We start from the raw sequence: 17,975 nt of genomic DNA on the forward strand, positions 1-17,975 counted from the left end.
AATTGCTGTGACGTGTGAAGTGATGTGTCCGCCATGTCATAATGGGGTAAAGCCGTAATATTGTACAATTTGCAAGAATATCCATTCATCAACAATGTCATAATCAAACGAATGAACAAATTTGTTGATTATACATAATACCAACAAAAAATATAACATCCTGTATGGGGGGGGTAAAGGGGCTTGGTAGAGGCAGGGAGAGGGGGCTAAAAGGTTTACAAAGAAAAAAACCAAAATGTTTACATATATTACAGGCTTTGGTAGCCTTGGTACATCACCACCAGCATTTTCTATTTCATCAATGGAGGCTGAAACAACAGCTAGTTGCAGTCATGATTTTTACAATTATGTTTCATAATTTTTATTGTGTGTACAGTAGTTGGTTGTTAAATAGCAATTGGTTAAAAACAAATGAGAAATTTGAACGATATTTGTTGAACAGTACACAATCAGCTTGTTTACTCATGTAGCCATGTGAATGTCCACCTTGTACACAAATTACACATTTAGCAAAAATGCCATGTCCACCCTGTTATTGTCCACCCCGCCAGCAAGTCAACATATTTTTGTTTGCATATAAATTGTAATTTTGCTGTTTGTTTGTGTCATGTATAAGTCTTGAGGCAATTACTGATACTGACTTTTATACTAAAAAATTAACAAAAATAATTGTAATTTTTGAACAGCTTTCCAACTCATGAACATATCTTTAATATTTTTATTTTAATATTTATATATGTGTTTAAAAATAATAATAATTAAGAAGCTTCACAATCTTGTATAGGTTTAATACAGATAGCAGCAAGTATACAGAAAAATGAATCCCAACAAAGGCTGAACATACAGATGTATTTTTTTTCTTCAAGTGAATATATGACAATTGTTCAAATGGTTTGAAATTTAAAAGAAAAATGCACTCTCTACTTGGCTGGATTATAAAAATGAACAGGAGGAGTGGTTGGGTCAATTGTGCTGGGAGATTTAAAGGTGAAACTGTGAGATGCAGAACAATTTATACAGAAGCATTTTCTCCACAAGAATTAACAATTAAATGTGATTAATCAGAAGCTTTCTCCCCCGCAAGAATTAAAAATGAAATGCGATTAATCCAGTTTTCCTGGTCCCGGTACCTCAAAGACACAAAGGCATCAAACAGTTAAGGCACTCAAGCAAAGCGTCAGAGAAAAAGCTCAAAATGCTTAAATAACGGGGAGAAAAACTATTTTGGTTCCCGTCATAGTTTAAAAACTGAACGGTTACATAGAAAAATATATATATTCAAAAACTTAACAGATCTACATTTACAGTTTTGCTGCATAGCAGTTTCAGAAAACATGTGCATCCATGTCCACACAAACGCATTGGATACTTCAGTACAAATGGGATAGATGCATGACAGACATTTCATAACAAAATTCATCTATCACATCCCTGCTGTAGATCATTATTAGCACATTTTAAAGTGTCTTGGCTTGCACCTAGTCTATGACATGCACATTTATTTACAGTACTGTATTGTAGGAAGCGGTGCCTTGCGATACGAGTTGAATTCATTTCATGACCACGGTTGTAACTGAAAACACTCGAAACTCAATGCATCTTTTCCCATTGAAATTAATAGTGTTCCATTACTTTGTTTCGGCCTTACCCTCCAAATGCATTTTCATAAGAAAAAACAACACTCCTTAATAATGTATTTTTTATATTGCACTGTTTATTGAGACATCCCAACTCCTCTTAGATAATCAATATGGCACTAATATTAGTCATTCAGTGGCTAAATATTGAAGCGTGAGTACTGTTATAGTGACCTGTCTACATGTGTTTTTTTTTTTTTTTAGCAGGAGCATTAAGCTAGCGGACTGAAAGGCTAATACTGTTAATGGGGTTGTTTTACATACACAAGATGTAATTCTTTAGTTTAGGTTTAGTTTGAGAGTCAATTTGAACTGGGAGTGGCAATAAACAGCCTGGAGTGTCTTTTTTTTTTTTTTGAAGAAGAAGAATTGTTCTCCATTTGCCCGAGTGCTGCTTATTATGAAGGGAGTTCACTGCCACCATCTCGTATCTCAAGGCACCACTGTACTTGGAAGTTATATTTTGAAGAGAGGTTTGAGCAAACTACACTTTAAATAGTCAGCCTGGTCAAATAAACACCTTGTTCTATTTAAAGTAATGTATCAAAGAACTTCAATAATTTCTCTCGCATATTAAAATATGTACCTTCCCAGTGAGATGATTGCAACCATTCTCTACAATCACAAGTATTCATGCTACTCTGACATCTTATTGGTCTGTATTTGTCATAATACTGAAAGTTGTTGTTCCAATTTTAAAAGGATAATCTGTGAAGTTCGGTGTAATTTGCTTCAAAAAACTTTGGAGTGTTCTTACAAACAGACATGAAAGTGTCATTTTTGTTTTATAATAAAAAGATGAAAACATTTTTGTGTGTCAATTGAGGATAAGCGGATATGGGCTCCAAACCACAATAGATTAATTACCATCAGTCACAGTTCAAAAGATCTAAACCAAACTACACAAATAAATACATACGGCAAACTATTTTACTAAACCAATAACAAAAGACTTAATGGAGAAACAAACACAACCATAAATATTAAACAATAGAGATCTTCAGTTTCACAAGTTTAAAGAGAGCCAATGACACTAGCTGTCAGGTGTCCTTCTGGAGTTACGTCCCACTCTAAACAGCTCTGCTAAAAGCAGCACAAAGTCACGCCATTAATCACATTAGTCAAGGTTACACTGTACTATTTCTACTATCATCCAGAATGCTCTATTTTGCAGGTTGGTTATTACAACTGTGCTAGGAACACAGCGATTTTGAAAAAAAAAAAACTGCACTCAAAAAAAACAAATTCTAACTTTTGTTAAGAATTTTGTCAGAGACCAGCCCATGAAAGTTTTAAACCGAAAAAAAAACAAAAAAAACCAGCAGGATAAAAATGTCACAAATAAAATGAAGAATAAATGTTTTACTATTTGATTTTTACATATATTAAATGGAAAAGCTGGGGGGGGGAGATATGCAAGCAAACGGGCCATAAAACTCGCCCGCCATCAGGATCTATACAAAGCCAGCCAATACTCGCAAACTACTTACCCAAGAATGAATAAAGAAAGTTAATACGCACAAACTGTACTTTATCATTAAATAAATCCAATGCATTTGTAAAGTTTGAAGGTCATTCAAAGAATACCCCTATCGAGAATGGAAATGAAATCTTACAGTATGTATATATATATATATATATATATATATATATATTCTACACATCCCTGTTCAAATGCCAGGTTTTTATGAAGCAAAAAAAAAAGAGGCCATAATAAATTATTTAAATAAATAAAATTATAAAATAGTTTATTTAAAAATTTAAATACCAGAAATTATTTATTTAAAACATTTCCAACATGAATGTAGCCTCTTGTAGAAATGTTTTTTCTTTTGTTTTATGATATATTTTCAGAAGGGGAAGTAAAAGTGACAGCTTAAACAACGTGGTTACATAACTAATTATTTTCTTATATTGGGACATGACTATGTTCAGAAAAATGACATTCAAACTCAGCACCAGAGACAGCACACACCTTCACAATTTAATGTGTTTGATTAACCCCCCAAATTTTCCAGATTTGTTTTTTTTGCTTTCAAACAGAAGCCTTAAGGTTTTGTATTATTATAGTTTTTATTAAATGTATTTATTTTGTACAGTGGAACCTCGGAGTTTGAACGTCTCGGAACTCGTACAAATCGGATTTCAACCCAAAAATCTGAGTAAAAAATGCCTCGGCGTTTGAATTCATTTTCGGAGTTTGAACACGCAAGCAAAACAAGCCGAGTGAAGCCGAGCAATGCCGAATGCTCACGTTGCGGTAATTGAGAAGATGCACTGCTCATTTCCAGTCAGATCGTGAATACTCTTGGAGGGTCTCCATACATTTGCGAGTGCATTTTTATTTTTCCAAGGCAATTTTCTTCGCCATGAGCCCAAAGAAAGACAACAGTGCCAGTGGCAGCAAAGAAAAATATACAGTGCTACGAACCACGGGGTAATTAGGAAGGAGATTATCGCGCCGTTGTAACTACTTTTGTAAATACTGGCATGAGGACCCCCCTTTAGCTGTTCACCAACATGCCTGATGTAAACAACGCACGCAAGGACCGCTTAGTAGTCTAACAATATGCCTAATGTAAATACACAAACTCAGCACTGAACTAAAGCAAGCATTAACATAGCATTTATCATCCACTGATGCCATCACACCACAACAAAAAAGGTAAGGTATCTTTTATTGTTTAAAATACTGTACATAGTGTACATAGTGTACATGTTTTTTTTTTACATAAATAGAAATTAAAATGGGAATTTTCTGTTTTTGGAGCTTGGGAACGGATTAATTGCATTTACATTATTTCCTATGGGAAAAAATGTTTCGGAGGTTGAACAATTCGGAATTTGAACACTTTGCAGGAACGAATTATGTTCAAACTCCAAGGTACCACTGTATTACTGTCATTTCTAACTGTTAATAATTCCTTCCACTTTATTGAAGGCCCATGTTGCATCTGAAGAAAGATGAATGGGATGATGATGATGATGAAGATGAAACATGACGCTGTCACTATGCTGAAGTTATGGTATTCTTTTGGTCTGTTAATTATAAACACAGCCACATCCCCTTTATAAGAGGGTGTACACACTTGTGCAACCACACTATCTCTTTTGTTGATTTGTACTTCCCATCTTGAAGAGATTGAGCTTTAAAAGTTATAGGCCACAATAATGGTTAGAAAAAGTTTACAAATGATTTATCTTGGTCTAATTTTTTTACATCACAAATATATGATTAGCATTTGAATAAGTGTGTGTAGACTTTTTTTTTCTTATATCCACTGTATGTAACACACATTTCTCTGGAGTGAAACAGTGGCTCAGGTAGCAATTATTTTGTCCAAATTCTCAGATCATTCGAGCCAAACAAATTGACTGGCACAAGGACAGTTTTGTCCACTTCCTTTTCTCAGAGAATGCCAAACAGAACAGGCTGTAGTGTTGAAATTCACGCAGTGGCTTGTGTGCGCCTCATACATATTGTGCCTGAAAAGTCACACCTCGAGCTGGATGCCAAAATAAAAAAACAAACTAACAGCAGGAATTCCTGAAACCCTTTCAGCAGAGACAGCAAAGCAAACTATTTCCTGGCCAAGGCAAGCTTCTGAACCGCAACGATACAACAAGCCTTGGTTATGCGTACCTGACGCAAAGTGAGTCCATCAATGTGACTCCAAAGGACAAATAACACAATATTGAACTCGTTTACATTTCATTATTTGTACTATAGGTAGACACAGTCTAATACAAATATTCTGTCAACTACATCCTTTGAAACACTTTTGCTTCAAATGTTCCTCATTCATCTCAACTTCAGTGCTACCTTTTGCTAATAATGTTACATTTTGAGACGCGATAGTAGTATGGCGAACAAAGGAATCCTATAAGAACATCATGTTGGTCATTTTACCCATCTTGAAAAACAGGCCATTTAATCAAAGTAACTAAAAATCATTTTTCACTTCAGTCGTCACCACTAGACATCAGACAGATGATTTTTTTCCTTATGTCGTCCACGACGCAAATAAATTAAAGCCTAATTAAAGTGCTTTTGCGCAACTTAGTTTCATCAACCCTCCTGTGGCAAACAATTAGGCTATAAATATGTCAAAACTGAAGGATTTACAATATTTGGCTCACGTTGAGATCTCAAGTACTGCTATAAAGGCACAAATGTGTCGACATTGGTATTTTGTAATATATGATATTCACTGCAGAGTTTCTCTCAATACACTTTCTTTACGCCTTTCAACCACAGGACCGCCTTATTACATTCATACCACACTCTGTTCAAACTTTCCCTCACTTCTACTTCACCATCTTGAAAACATTTCGATAACCCTCTAGTCATTTCCACATACAGACATACATTTTTCTCTGCCTATCTATCTATTTCACTCAAATAGCTCACGAGTTTTCAAAGGGATGTCTTTTTTTTTTTTTTTAATAATTCTGAGCCTAAAATAAGATCAAATCAAATCTTAAATGAGCAGAACACAATCTGTTGCTCATTCTACAAATGTCTGCTAATATTTTGACCTCTCATGCACATTTGATAAAATAATAAGGAAGAAACGGAAAAAACAAATCCACGGACTTCTCTGGAAATTAGTATGAACGTGTTACGCCGTTTCCCGGCTCTTGGCTGACCAGCAGGCTATCGATCTTCTCCATGCTCTGAGAGCCTTTCAAGCCGCTCTGCGCCGTCACTGACTGTGACAGTGACTGGTTGAACAGCGACTGAATGCGGGCCTCACTCTCACGTTGGTTTTGACCAGACTGGCTGATGGCTATGATCTGATCAGACAGCGTGTTTCCTGCTGCGCTCATCAGCTGACCACATTCTGTAGGATGGAGAACACAAAAGGGCGATCAGGTTTGATCTATCCAATTTATTATCCATTTTCATTGGGCAACGGGATGAAACGATAAAAATAGGTTTGATTGTTTGTTGTGAATCCTTAATATCTTCAACTTTAGATATGCCTTCGTAATCTGTAATGTACCCTTAGGGGGGGAAAAAAGAAGGCAACTTATTTCTCGAAGAATGTTAAGAGACCAAAAACCTTGATGCAGTTTTTGCATACAGGTTATCTGAGTGCCTTAAGTAATTGTCCAGTTCCACTCTTATTGGTACAGAGACAAAGTTTAAATATTTGTGTTATGAAGCCCAACTGATACAACATTAAATTTAGAATGTGAAAACAGTTGAAGGACAGCTGACATTCATCATTCCTACCAAGATATTAGATCTTTTAAATCCACCATGTGTGGATTTATAATATAACAACAGGGATGTCACGAGAACGACAAAATCGTCATGTTACGATATTGAAGACAGCACATCAGTTAAAGTGGAAGTGAACGTTAAACATTTCTTGACAATAATATGTTATATGTGACCTCACTAGTCTAAACATGATATTCTGATTAATATTACATTTGTGAAATATGAGTTATGCAGCAAAATCCAGCCATTTTTACCCATCTCAGGCCATTATGCCACTTGCAGTCGACTGAAGATGACATCAATGTTGCTCAGGGCTCAGGCAACGGCCAATCACAGCTCACCTGCTTTCTGAAGCTGAGCTGTGATTAGTTGTTACCTGAGACCTGAGCAACATTGATGTCATCTTCTGTCAACAGCAAGTGGTAAAATGGCCGCCCCCCTGAGATTGAAAGAAACTGCTGGATTTTGTTGCAAAACTCATATTCCACGCAATACTAACCAGAATACCATATTAAGACCAGCGGGGCTGCATAGAACATATTACCCCCCACCCCCCAAAAGAAAAAAAAGTGACGTTTTTTTTGAGGGGGTGCAACAGTTTAATTTTAATTAGGCATGTTTTGGACATCTACCTAAGACCCACAGTAATGACCAAATGATTGGAAAGTAAGTTTGACTTCCTCCACAAATTGACTCAATTCACAATGAATGCATGCATTAGCAAGGAAGTGCCTCAATATTAAAAGTGTTTTTAGTGATTGTAGGTCGTTTATGTACATTGAGGTTAATGTTACTTGTACTATGAGCTATAATTATGACTTCAGCTAATTAGCATTGTATAGACAGATGGATAAACGTGACATTTATATTCAATTGCGTATTTTTTGGTCTACAGAAACCACACAGCCAAATTAAACAGTCCAAAGAGAACATGTGGGGCTGAACCAGAAAACCTCAAATTCATTCTGTTTTGGATTATTAAGTGGTTAGAAAAGATGTTGCTATAGCAACAGTTTTAAAGGCAGCTATCGAATTGCTTACCATTCTGAATTCCAAAAAGGAAGAGTTCAGATTGTTGAGGCTGGCTGGGCTGACCGATGGTCCCACCGACTGCAGACTGAAACAGAGTTCCTGGCTGCTGAACAGGAGATGAGGTGGTCGTCTGGAGGTTCGCCACACTGTTCGGTGAGGCAAACATGGCCGACTGTGCGAGCTCCTGAGACATGAAGAGCCCCACGGACCGCTCCTGCCCATTGTTTGTGGCATTTCCAAGTTGCATTGGTTGCTGATCCTGAAATAGCACTTGCTGGCGCGCATCATTAGGGTTACCTAAGGCCATGGGCTCAGATTGGACCTGTTGGTTTACCGTCACCATGCTGGCCTGTGAGAAAAGCTGGGATGCGTTCTGGGGCTCTTGGGAAACCAGACTGCTGCTGGTCAAAGGAGGCATCTGCCCCTGATTGCGGAAGAGCATATTGGAAGTCGGGTCTGTGCTGGGCAGTGGGTTGTTACAGAATAGTAGCCCAGCTGGCTGCTGTTGAGCTGAAGACAGCGTGTTTGCAGGTGCATGCTGAGAGATGTTCTGAAACAAACATTGTTGCGGATTTGCCTGAGAGAGGGCCTGAGGCTGGGAAGGCTGCTGCTGCTCCATTTGTGCACCTTGTTGGATTGGAGAGAGCTGAGTCTGAGCTTGTGACTGAAACACGGATTGTTGTTCGGGGGAAGGCGTTTGCAGAGCACTGAGGAAGGCCAGTTGCTGCTGTTGGGTACTATTGGTTGGAAGTTGGCCTGGAAGAGACGTCTGGGGAAGGAAAAGACTCGGGGTTGAAGGTTGCTGGTCCGGAGAGGGGAGAGCTGTCATAGGGTTTTGAAAGAGCACTGCCTGCACCTGCTCTGGAGTGTGTGAGGCGTTCTGGCTATGAAACAGACTTCCTTGGGGATCGTGCGCTTCAGACAAAGGACTGGGATTGTGGAACGCTGGTGGTGAGGGGTGTGAGGGCGACTGCTGGAGGAAATTGGTCTGAATAGAGAGCAGATCCGTGGTCTGCTGAAAGAGAGTTGTTTGTTGTTGCTGCTGCTGAGCTTGTTGGAAAAGTGACGCCTGGTTTGGCAGAGCATCTTGTGAGGAGCCCTGTTGCTCCACATTCACATGCTGCATTTGGATTTGTGATTGGAATATCTGTTGGTGTAGATTCTCCAACACTTGCTGCTGCTGCAGTTGCTGCTGATGAATTTGCTGCTGCTGCTGTTGCTGAAGTTGCTGGTTTTGGATCTGCTGGTGCTGAATATGGTGCTGCTGGTTGGTCATGGAGTTGTCCGTCTGAAACGCTTCAGGCCTAAGTTGTCTAACTGCCTCCTCCAACTGGGCCACTTCATCTGAAGGGAACATAGGCAGCTGCTGCTGTTGAGGTCCTGGATCACCACATGGCATCACCGCTGGCCCAGAGCTGCTGACTTGCCTCTCCTGCCCAAGACCCACTCTTGGCTGGATTGGAGCTAAGGCCTCTGTGTTGGTAAAAACTGGAGCCTGGCTCTTGTCTGGCTCGCTTGAGGACTGCGGTAATGTGTTGGAAAATTCTCTGTTATTTAGATGGCCTGTAGACATGTCTGGGTTCTGCTGGGCTGGACAGAGGTCCAATGTCTGCTGGAGAACCAATGAGAAGTTCAAACGTTAACATAATATGTTGTTTGTAAATAATAATTTTTAAAAATCAGTTAATGAGGTTGTAATCAATGACCTTGAACACCCCAGAGGTTTGGAGGTTGTTGGTGACCTCCATTGGAGTGACTTCTTCTTTCTTCACTTGAGGCAACATACGAGGCATCAGAACTGTGACAAGATGTACAGGAAGTTTAACCACCAATTAGTATATATCTGCTATAAGTGGTTCTTAAAATACACAACCGGGTTGAAATACAATTCTTAATTCAAATACCCCTGGAGCCATACAATTAAGACCAAACACACTCACAAAAAAAATGCAATCTTTGAACCGCTGTTATGCATAACCTCATGAGAATGAGATGTTTAAGTTCCTTCACCAAACAGCTGCCACCGAGGAGCAGTTGGCGTCACGTCTTGAAGAAGGGATCGCTAATTCGGCTAATTGAAGCCCTCCTGACATGCTAAAGACTCCAGATCAGACCCAATTGTTGTTGGCCTACTCCTAAAATATTCGTTATCTGGCTTGCTTATATCGACCCTGCTCCCTGTGTTTTCCATAGTGACGATCAATCTTCCATCGGTACCCGAAATCTAAATATTATTCTTATAATGTGATTATTATATGAATGTATGAAATTAAAGGGAGAGTACATTATTGTTTTGTTGTTGTTTTTACACCTCATTGTTAACTGGCTAACTTTGATAAACCTTAGCTCATAAAATGTTTACAAAGAAAGAATCTTTACTTTGACCATCAAAGGGACACGTCTTCACTGGAGATGATGTCTCTTTCTTCACAAAAACTTCAGTGTTTGCTGCAAGAGAAGGTAATCACACGTTCACACATGACTAGGAAAGTGCACTGTGAGCCGTAGAGCCATGATGGCCTTTTGGGCTCGTCCTGAATAACATGGAAAAAACACGTACTTTATTGTATCGTTGTGCTTATAAATTGACATACCCACGTCAACTTATGAGCACAACTGAAGTTCAGAAGAAACATACAGAAACAAACCTGAATCTGGAGTGTAAGTAAATGGTTGAACATCGTGGGATCTGCCAGCATTGGTGACCACAAAGATACCCACGCACACAGCAGAGGTGATGTTTTGGTTCTGGTAAGGTGGAACCTTCACTATCAAATGATTCTTGGGGCGCAACATGAAGTCAAGAAAAAGAACAAATGAATAAATAAACACATTGTACATTTAGTACATTACAATATTGAACATTTCTATTAACACCTTCTTGATGGCCTGTTTGAACAGCAAGGCAGATCATTTATACAATATAAGATAACAACACTTTCCCGTAAGGGAGTAGAGCATGTTTTAACAACCGGGAAATAGTTTTAAGGTCAGTCATCAATTCTGAGGATATCCTTTATTGTCCTGCCACACAATCCACTTGAAGTCAGCCAATGCCAATTCATGTTTTGTTTTTTTTGCAATCGCTGCCTTTCTTCTAACATTCAAAACCACTATCTTCTTCAGGTAAATTTTACATGAAGCAGCCACTTGCCGTTATATTTTAAAAAACTACATTTTATTTTTAACCCGTTCACCCCAAGTTTATTTAGGAGTAGAACTCTCTTACAAGCTCATAATTTGTCATTGCTACAAATTACAATTAAGAAGTCTACCATTCGATTGCAGACTACCCATGCATGTTGAATCATCGCATGTTTTCTGTCAAATGTTCTCTTTGTTTATGATTTTTTAAATAATTTTAATAAGCCTAATGACCTATCCGTCCAACCATCTACCTACCTACCTATCTATCCATCCTGTTTGTTTTTGTCTGGCTATTTTGCCCTTTTTTATCACGCGTGTGATAAAAGTTTGTTAGCTTTAAAAAAACATGTTGATCTCACTGGGATTAGCTTGTTAAATAAAAGCTGTTTAGCAGGCTACATAGCTAAATATTCATGCATTTTGTTCCTTTGGAAGGCTTTGTTTACAAGAGTAAAGGTCAAAACTGTCAGTGTTGAAACACACCTCCGCGACTGTGTATTTAGGTCACAATACAAAGAGAGCACTCAAACCTTTGAACCAGCAGCCATATAAGATGATTACATCTAAATCACCATACAAATCCCAAGTGGCTTCTACTTAGCTTATTAATGGTTGCCACCAATTACTTGGTTCAAATTAAACAAGAACAATTACAGTAAGTCTAACCTGGTGAAACAACTCCATGTCAATTTCCGCTTCTGCCTTCCAAGGTGTTTCATCTGAAACAGAATAAGGTTCTTCAATTAGAATTGTTGTTGTTTTGCAATTAGAATCTATTTTTTAATGTAAAATCAGGTGTTTCCTACCTGACACATTCTCTTGAAATATGACTTTAGCGTCTTTGAGAAAATTCTTGCCAATGATGAAGAGCTCCTCTCCGCCCCTCACTGAGCAGCTGTGTAGTGATTTCTTCAGAATCTCAGGCACTCCCGCCGGTTGAGCTGTTGAGATACGTACAATATGAAATTTCTGAGAATTAAATGCAGCCTGGGTGGCAAGGAACACAAGATGTGCTGATAATACTGGCACTCACAGCCTAAACATGAAATGGACATTTTTAGCATTCAAGCTGTATATTATTGTTTATGTTGTTCCAAAACAAGGACAATAAAATGTGGATTTAAAACGACTTATTAGTCTCTGAATTCATTGTGAAAGTATTTATTCAGTGAAAATGAGAGGAAATGTGAATATTTAATTTGCACACCAAGTTACAGCGTGCGGCCATAAAATTTCTGATGGTGCCTTAAGATTTTAAGTTAGCGGTCACTGTGCTCATAGTTTTAAAAAAACCCAACAACTTTAGGCTGGAGCCCTGGTATGTACTGAATCGAGGCTGTAAGAATTTCAGAGGTTTTCATCCACAATTGCCTTTTTTTTAAATTACAGTTTGTCAAGCATGACATATTCGTGACAAAATTAAGCCAAACATAGACAAGCCAGTTTACTTTCCCCTAAACCGGATAATACTGTTTGAGAACAAGTACCGTTCTATAAACCTGTTAAGTAGGAATAGATACGATTTCATGTTGACACACAGCATAGCTTAAACAATGGTTCTTTTTCAAAGGAGATGTTTAAATGTGCTAGATGTAAAACACAACAACAACACCCAAACATACATGTGCATGTGTTTATTCATGCACTGCACTTACTGTATATGGAAAGATACTACTGCGTTGCGTGTTGGTTCAGCGTACACTGCATCACGCTCCTATTGTTTCGTCCTTCCTTTTAATTCCTCCCATGTCAGTTCTACCAAATTAACTTTCTTACTGCCGTAACCGTCCTTCCTGTTTATAAAGCTCGCCACACCCTCATACTGTTTGCATTATCACACATTACAGAAGAATGAAGGGATTTTCTCTTTAATAAGCTTACATCACAATACACACAATGCAGCGCCTTCTGACCAAAGAGAAAAGAGGGTAGGTTGTAAAAACAATTGTATGTGATATTCACACATTCCACCTTCATTGACTGAAACTAACAGCTTTACTTACTGCAAAGGATGGAAGACGACAACGTTTGGAGTGTGAGCACTGAACCGTCCGGACGTGGGATGTTGACCCGAAACACGAGCCTCGCACGCGTGCTTTTCTTCTTTGACCCCGCCACCCCGATGCGAGCCTCCACATCAGCATTTCGGAGCTTCAAGATTCCCACACAGTCCACACTGCACAAAGACCCAGTGTCAGTTTTGGGAAAACATGCAGCTTGAGTAAAAAAAAAAAAACGGCAACTGTTTAATTGTTAATGAAAACTGCAAATAATTCGGTTTGCGCTCAGATCTAGCCTATTTGAATTTTCAAAAAAGCATGAACTGATGAATTTAAGCTTTAGATATATGCCATACGTGTATGCCACACGTAAGCAACATTATGAGTGAACTTACTGGCAAAGTGTGATTTATACATGGTGCCCTTTAACATTAAATCACATTTTGCCATGACGTGAGAGATTGTGGTTTAACAATAAAACACACAAATGCTCAGTGTGCTCACCCCAACAGCAAAATACGTACGCTAAGTTCATGTTGGTGCTTGGGTCCAAGGGGACTTCAATGACTGTCGTGCCCCCAATGTCCACCTCTTTGCAGGCTGTGGTGTTGCGGCCGGTCACTCTGCAAGCTTGGTAAAATCCATGTGGCCTCACCCGCTCTGCATCGTTTCCCACAAAAACTTGCAAAATGACTGGCTCATTCACACCCTCCAGCTATAAAACATATGTAATACAAAATTTAGTATGGAGGACCAAAAGTGCCAAAATTAAATGAATGAATACACCATTCAATAATTAAATAAATGTGTCATGAAACAATTAAATGTGTCATTTATGAATTAAATATGGAATTAAATAAACCAATAATTAAATAAATGTGTCATTCATTTAATTACCTACATCTATAAATATATATGTACAATTATTTCAGTATTTATTGATTTCATGTTCCTGTGTTGCAGCGTTTCATGAATTTCTTTCAAACTTGCCCGTCAAAGTTAGTGGGCGGGGCTACGGTGATGGATTTTTTTTGCTGATATAGTGATCAAGGCTTGTTATTGTGCAAAACCAACATAACAATAAAAGCGATATTTCTACAATTTCGCTTAAGTACAGTTTTGACTTTTAGGTGTTTCCATTGATGAGTGATTTGCTTCTGAGGCGTAGTTCTCGTAACGTCCCGCCTCGACTCTCGCGAGATCTCACGGTTCTTGTAGGCGGTCACGTCACGCTATAACGGCTCCTCATGAACGTCACGAGAATAAATAGTACGTGTGTATGGAGCCGCGGCCGCCTTGGCTCAATAGGACTTGTTGTCCCCTCAGGAAGCAATTTCGACACAAAAGCCAGTGGCCATGTACTTCCACCTTCCTTTTACCGGGCGGGGTCACATGACTACAGGAAATGCGAAAAAAGTGACTTCCATTTCAACACGTCTCAAAAAGCACTTCATGACAGCGTAAATATGAGTCTAATGGTAACGCACCCATTGAGGTCAATAGCGCCACCCAGCCTATCGAATTGTGTTTAGTAGCTACTCACTCTGCATCAATTTATTGTTCTGAAATGGATTTGCTTTGACTTGGTGAGCAGGGTGACCAATCAGGTGTTAGGACCTGCCCACCAAACTTTGATGAGTGAGTTTGACAGATAAAATAAATTCATGAAACACCACAACAGTGACCATGAATTAATTAATTAAATAGAGAAATAATTATATATATATATATTTTTACAAATAATCATAGGTAATTTAATTAATTAATGACATTTAATAACACATTGATTTATTTAATTCCATATTTATTTAATAAATTACACATTTAATTAATTAATGACACATTTATTTAATTATTTAGTGGTGTATTCATTTATTTAATTTAGGCACTTTTGGTCCTCCATAATTTAGCACATAGAAAAGCATGTAAATGCAGTAAACTGGTCACATGTTGCAAGGTGTTAACTTCTTTAAGTTAACAGTTAACTTCTTAATTGGTAACTTAACAGTGTTTGCCAATCTTTAATGAGCTAAGACAAATATTTACATTACATTAGTAAAATCTCACAGCAAACCCTCAAATTAAAATGTCACAAAATGCACTGTAAAATGGACATACAAGTGCTGTATTGTGGCAGTGAATGCAGATAGTAAATCATTCCTGAAAAAAAGAGGCTTCAAGCTGGTTTAGGCCACTCCCACTTAAGGTTTACTGTCAAGCTAAACATAATACCAAGAGAATTATACTTTGTGTATTTCAAAAACCACATAGATTTGACTTGGAAAAGTCTGCTTAGCTTCATGTTAACAAACCATGCAAAACGCCATTGAAGGGCTAACAAACAGCATCAGTGTTATAACCGTTTAAGGAACGGATATTTGAAATAGAATATAAGCGGAGTTAAATTTGGGTGGCTAACATCATGTTTTACATCCCTTCACGCCTCTGTGAAGAATTTGCTTCACAAGGCTGCCCAGAGATAAACAAAATGAAATCAAAAGCTACCTTGATGGTAGGGAAGCCCTGCTGAGTGCGGTCCTTCACAGACCCTCTGCTGCCCTCAGTCAGGTAGCGAGCCCGGTGCTGAGGCTCAGGCTGAACAAGGATCTTCAGCTCCTTCTGTTCACTCTTAGATGGGTACTGCATGGCTAGAACTCCTTTTTGATGAGGCACCTGAGCATTTTCTTGTGGACTGCAAAAAAGAACAGAAAAAAGTATACATGTATTCCCTTTTAGTGCTTATTTTGACTTTTTTATTCTTCACATTTCTGCGGAACAATTTTGAATTGGTATGGTATGGTAATTGTGACCCCCCCCCCCGAAGTATAGTGATTTACAATGTGATTATTTTTTCAAGGTTCTTGTGACTTTTTTTTTTTATCAAACAAGCAATAAATTAATCAGAATTACAACATCAGATTTATTTAGGGTTGGGCGAGTACCGATTCCAGGATTGTCTGCCTCTTAAAATAAAAAATAAAATAAAAAAAATGCTACTAAATTCATACAATTTTAAGAAAAAATACTATATTGGGAAATATACTGTATATAGGTCTGTCTTTAAAATGATCTGTCATTGTTGCTTTGAGGGAAATTTTAAGTATCAAAAGTATTTCTGGTATTGGGACCGGTGACTAACCAATAGTTGAGTACTGAGAAAAAAAAGGGGTATGAATATCCCTAAATGTATTACATATAAATGTGTCTTATAGGTTAGCTAGGCCTTTGCTTAAATAAAGGCAAATGAACCATGAATTAATATGAATGGCAGTTAATTTACTGCATCTACTTCAATTACAGTTTTTAACTTACTAAACTATGACACCTTCACTAAATACAAACTAACTGATGTGGTGTAAACCTAAATAACAACATCATAAATCAGATTACAACAATGCAAACAAATACAAACTTTTCATGCTTCATGAAATAATGATATGCAAACATGTGGGCTGCACTTCTTATGTACTGAACGTATCCAGATACTAAATAAATAAATATATAAAAAATAAAACCTAGCGCTATGAAAATGTTATTTTACTACATTACAATGTCCAATTGAGCTTGATAAAAAATGTCAATGGTTTTTTTTTTTTTGCCGTAATTGCACCCACTTTTTTTCTTTCTTGCAACTGTGAAACCCAAACTTATTTACCCAAAACATCAGCTGATCGCCCTCTGGACAATGGCCAAAGCCAACAACATTCCCTTTGTTTTCTCACCAGAATTTCCTACAGGATCAATAAAATCTACCTACCTAAAACAATCAGTGGCGAAAGTGCTCCACAGTTGCCATGGCGCACGAAGAAATGCTGACGCCCTTGATCTAGCAAGTGAATTGTATCTGTTTATTTAATCGGCGCTGCTTATCCTTGGCCTTTGACAGAGCCGCTGTAATTTACAGTTGGCAACAGTAGCTACTGTTTGTGACTGCGTTTCAGGCAATGGGTGGAGCACTGAATAACTTGAATGAATGTTTGGCTGATTTTGGTGGCCTAATCCTCACAATCCTGGCCATGGGGCTGTTGTCATTAGACACCATATATTTATTGACAGTTGTACAAACCTTCCTTTTTGTCCAGTCTTGTTGTCCGTGCCGAGCTGGGAAATGACAAAGTGTGGCCCTTTGGCGCTGTCCGCATCAAAAACATCCATGCTGGCTTCACTGGTAAGCAAAGACTTGGGCCCCGGCCTTTGTCGTGGGGTGCGTTTGCGTGACTTTCGTGGCACCCCTGTGTTGTCGTTGTAAGAGGTTGTGCTCATGATACTGAAGTTGGACAAAGAGTCCTCCATCCAGATGCTGTTGCTGTGCTCCGAGTCCAATGACGTTTCTGCTTGACAGGACATGTGACTATCGCTAAGAAGGTCTTGCGGAGGCGGGGAGATGTTCAGTTCGGTGCGTCGTTTCGGGGGCATCATTTGCTGATGTGGCTGATCCTCTTGGGATGTCACACCTAACCCTCCTCCAACTTCGTTGGTGGGCAGGCAATGACTACCGCCATTGCTGTTGGCACTCCCACCTTCGGCACCAAGGGTCTCTAGTACAGCTCTGCAAGTTCTGTTTTTGTTCTCTGGGTCGACATTGCCACTGTAAATAGGGTCACTGGCTGAAGAGCTGCAATGTTTGGCGGAGCTGGAAGAGGTGGGAAAAGCACTGCGGGGGCCATCCATGGTCATAGAGGAGGACATGCCATCTACAGTGCAAATAATTGGAAGGTTAATATCATTTCATATAATGCTGTCAATTTGCATTTCACAACTTTGTACTGTGGTGCCTTGATATACGAGTGACTCACGCTTCTCCAGGTACGAGCCGACATTCGGCTGATTTTTTTTGCTCCGAATTGCGAGCAAAAATTTGAGACATTCGCCGTGTGGTGGCAACAAACTCAACTCAGTACACTTTAAATTAAGCAGCAGTTTGGCCAA

General features: G+C 38.6%; 1 protein-coding gene across 2 annotated transcripts in view; it reads right to left on the reverse strand.

The window, feature by feature from the left end:
* Positions 1–771: 771 nt before the first annotated feature.
* The window catches only part of nfat5b (nuclear factor of activated T cells 5b), a 40,381-nt gene continuing 23,177 nt past the window's right edge, over positions 772–17,975 (reverse strand). Inside the window, exons 3-13 of one of the 2 annotated variants that reach the window (XM_086071922.1) lie at positions 17,113–17,740; positions 15,552–15,738; positions 13,571–13,761; positions 13,050–13,222; positions 11,853–11,987; positions 11,713–11,765; positions 10,548–10,680; positions 10,279–10,347; positions 9,606–9,697; positions 7,909–9,508; positions 772–6,481 (exon numbers count right to left, since the gene is read on the reverse strand). In XM_086071922.1, coding sequence (XP_085928048.1) covers positions 6,246–6,481; positions 7,909–9,508; positions 9,606–9,697; positions 10,279–10,347; positions 10,548–10,680; positions 11,713–11,765; positions 11,853–11,987; positions 13,050–13,222; positions 13,571–13,761; positions 15,552–15,738; positions 17,113–17,740 — 3,497 coding nt within the window. In that variant the 3' untranslated portion in view covers positions 772–6,245. Of the gene's footprint in view, positions 6,482–7,908; positions 9,512–9,605; positions 9,698–10,278; positions 10,348–10,547; positions 10,681–11,712; positions 11,766–11,852; positions 11,988–13,049; positions 13,223–13,570; positions 13,762–15,551; positions 15,739–17,112; positions 17,741–17,975 lie in introns of both variants that reach the window. The other variant, XM_086071921.1, reaches the window with a different exon arrangement.

Source organism: Leptonotus elevatus, chromosome 3 (assembly GCF_054856555.1).
Source record: "Leptonotus elevatus isolate MCC_2025b chromosome 3, RoL_Lele_1.0, whole genome shotgun sequence".
In the NCBI taxonomy this organism is placed as follows: domain Eukaryota; kingdom Metazoa; phylum Chordata; class Actinopteri; order Syngnathiformes; family Syngnathidae; genus Leptonotus; species Leptonotus elevatus.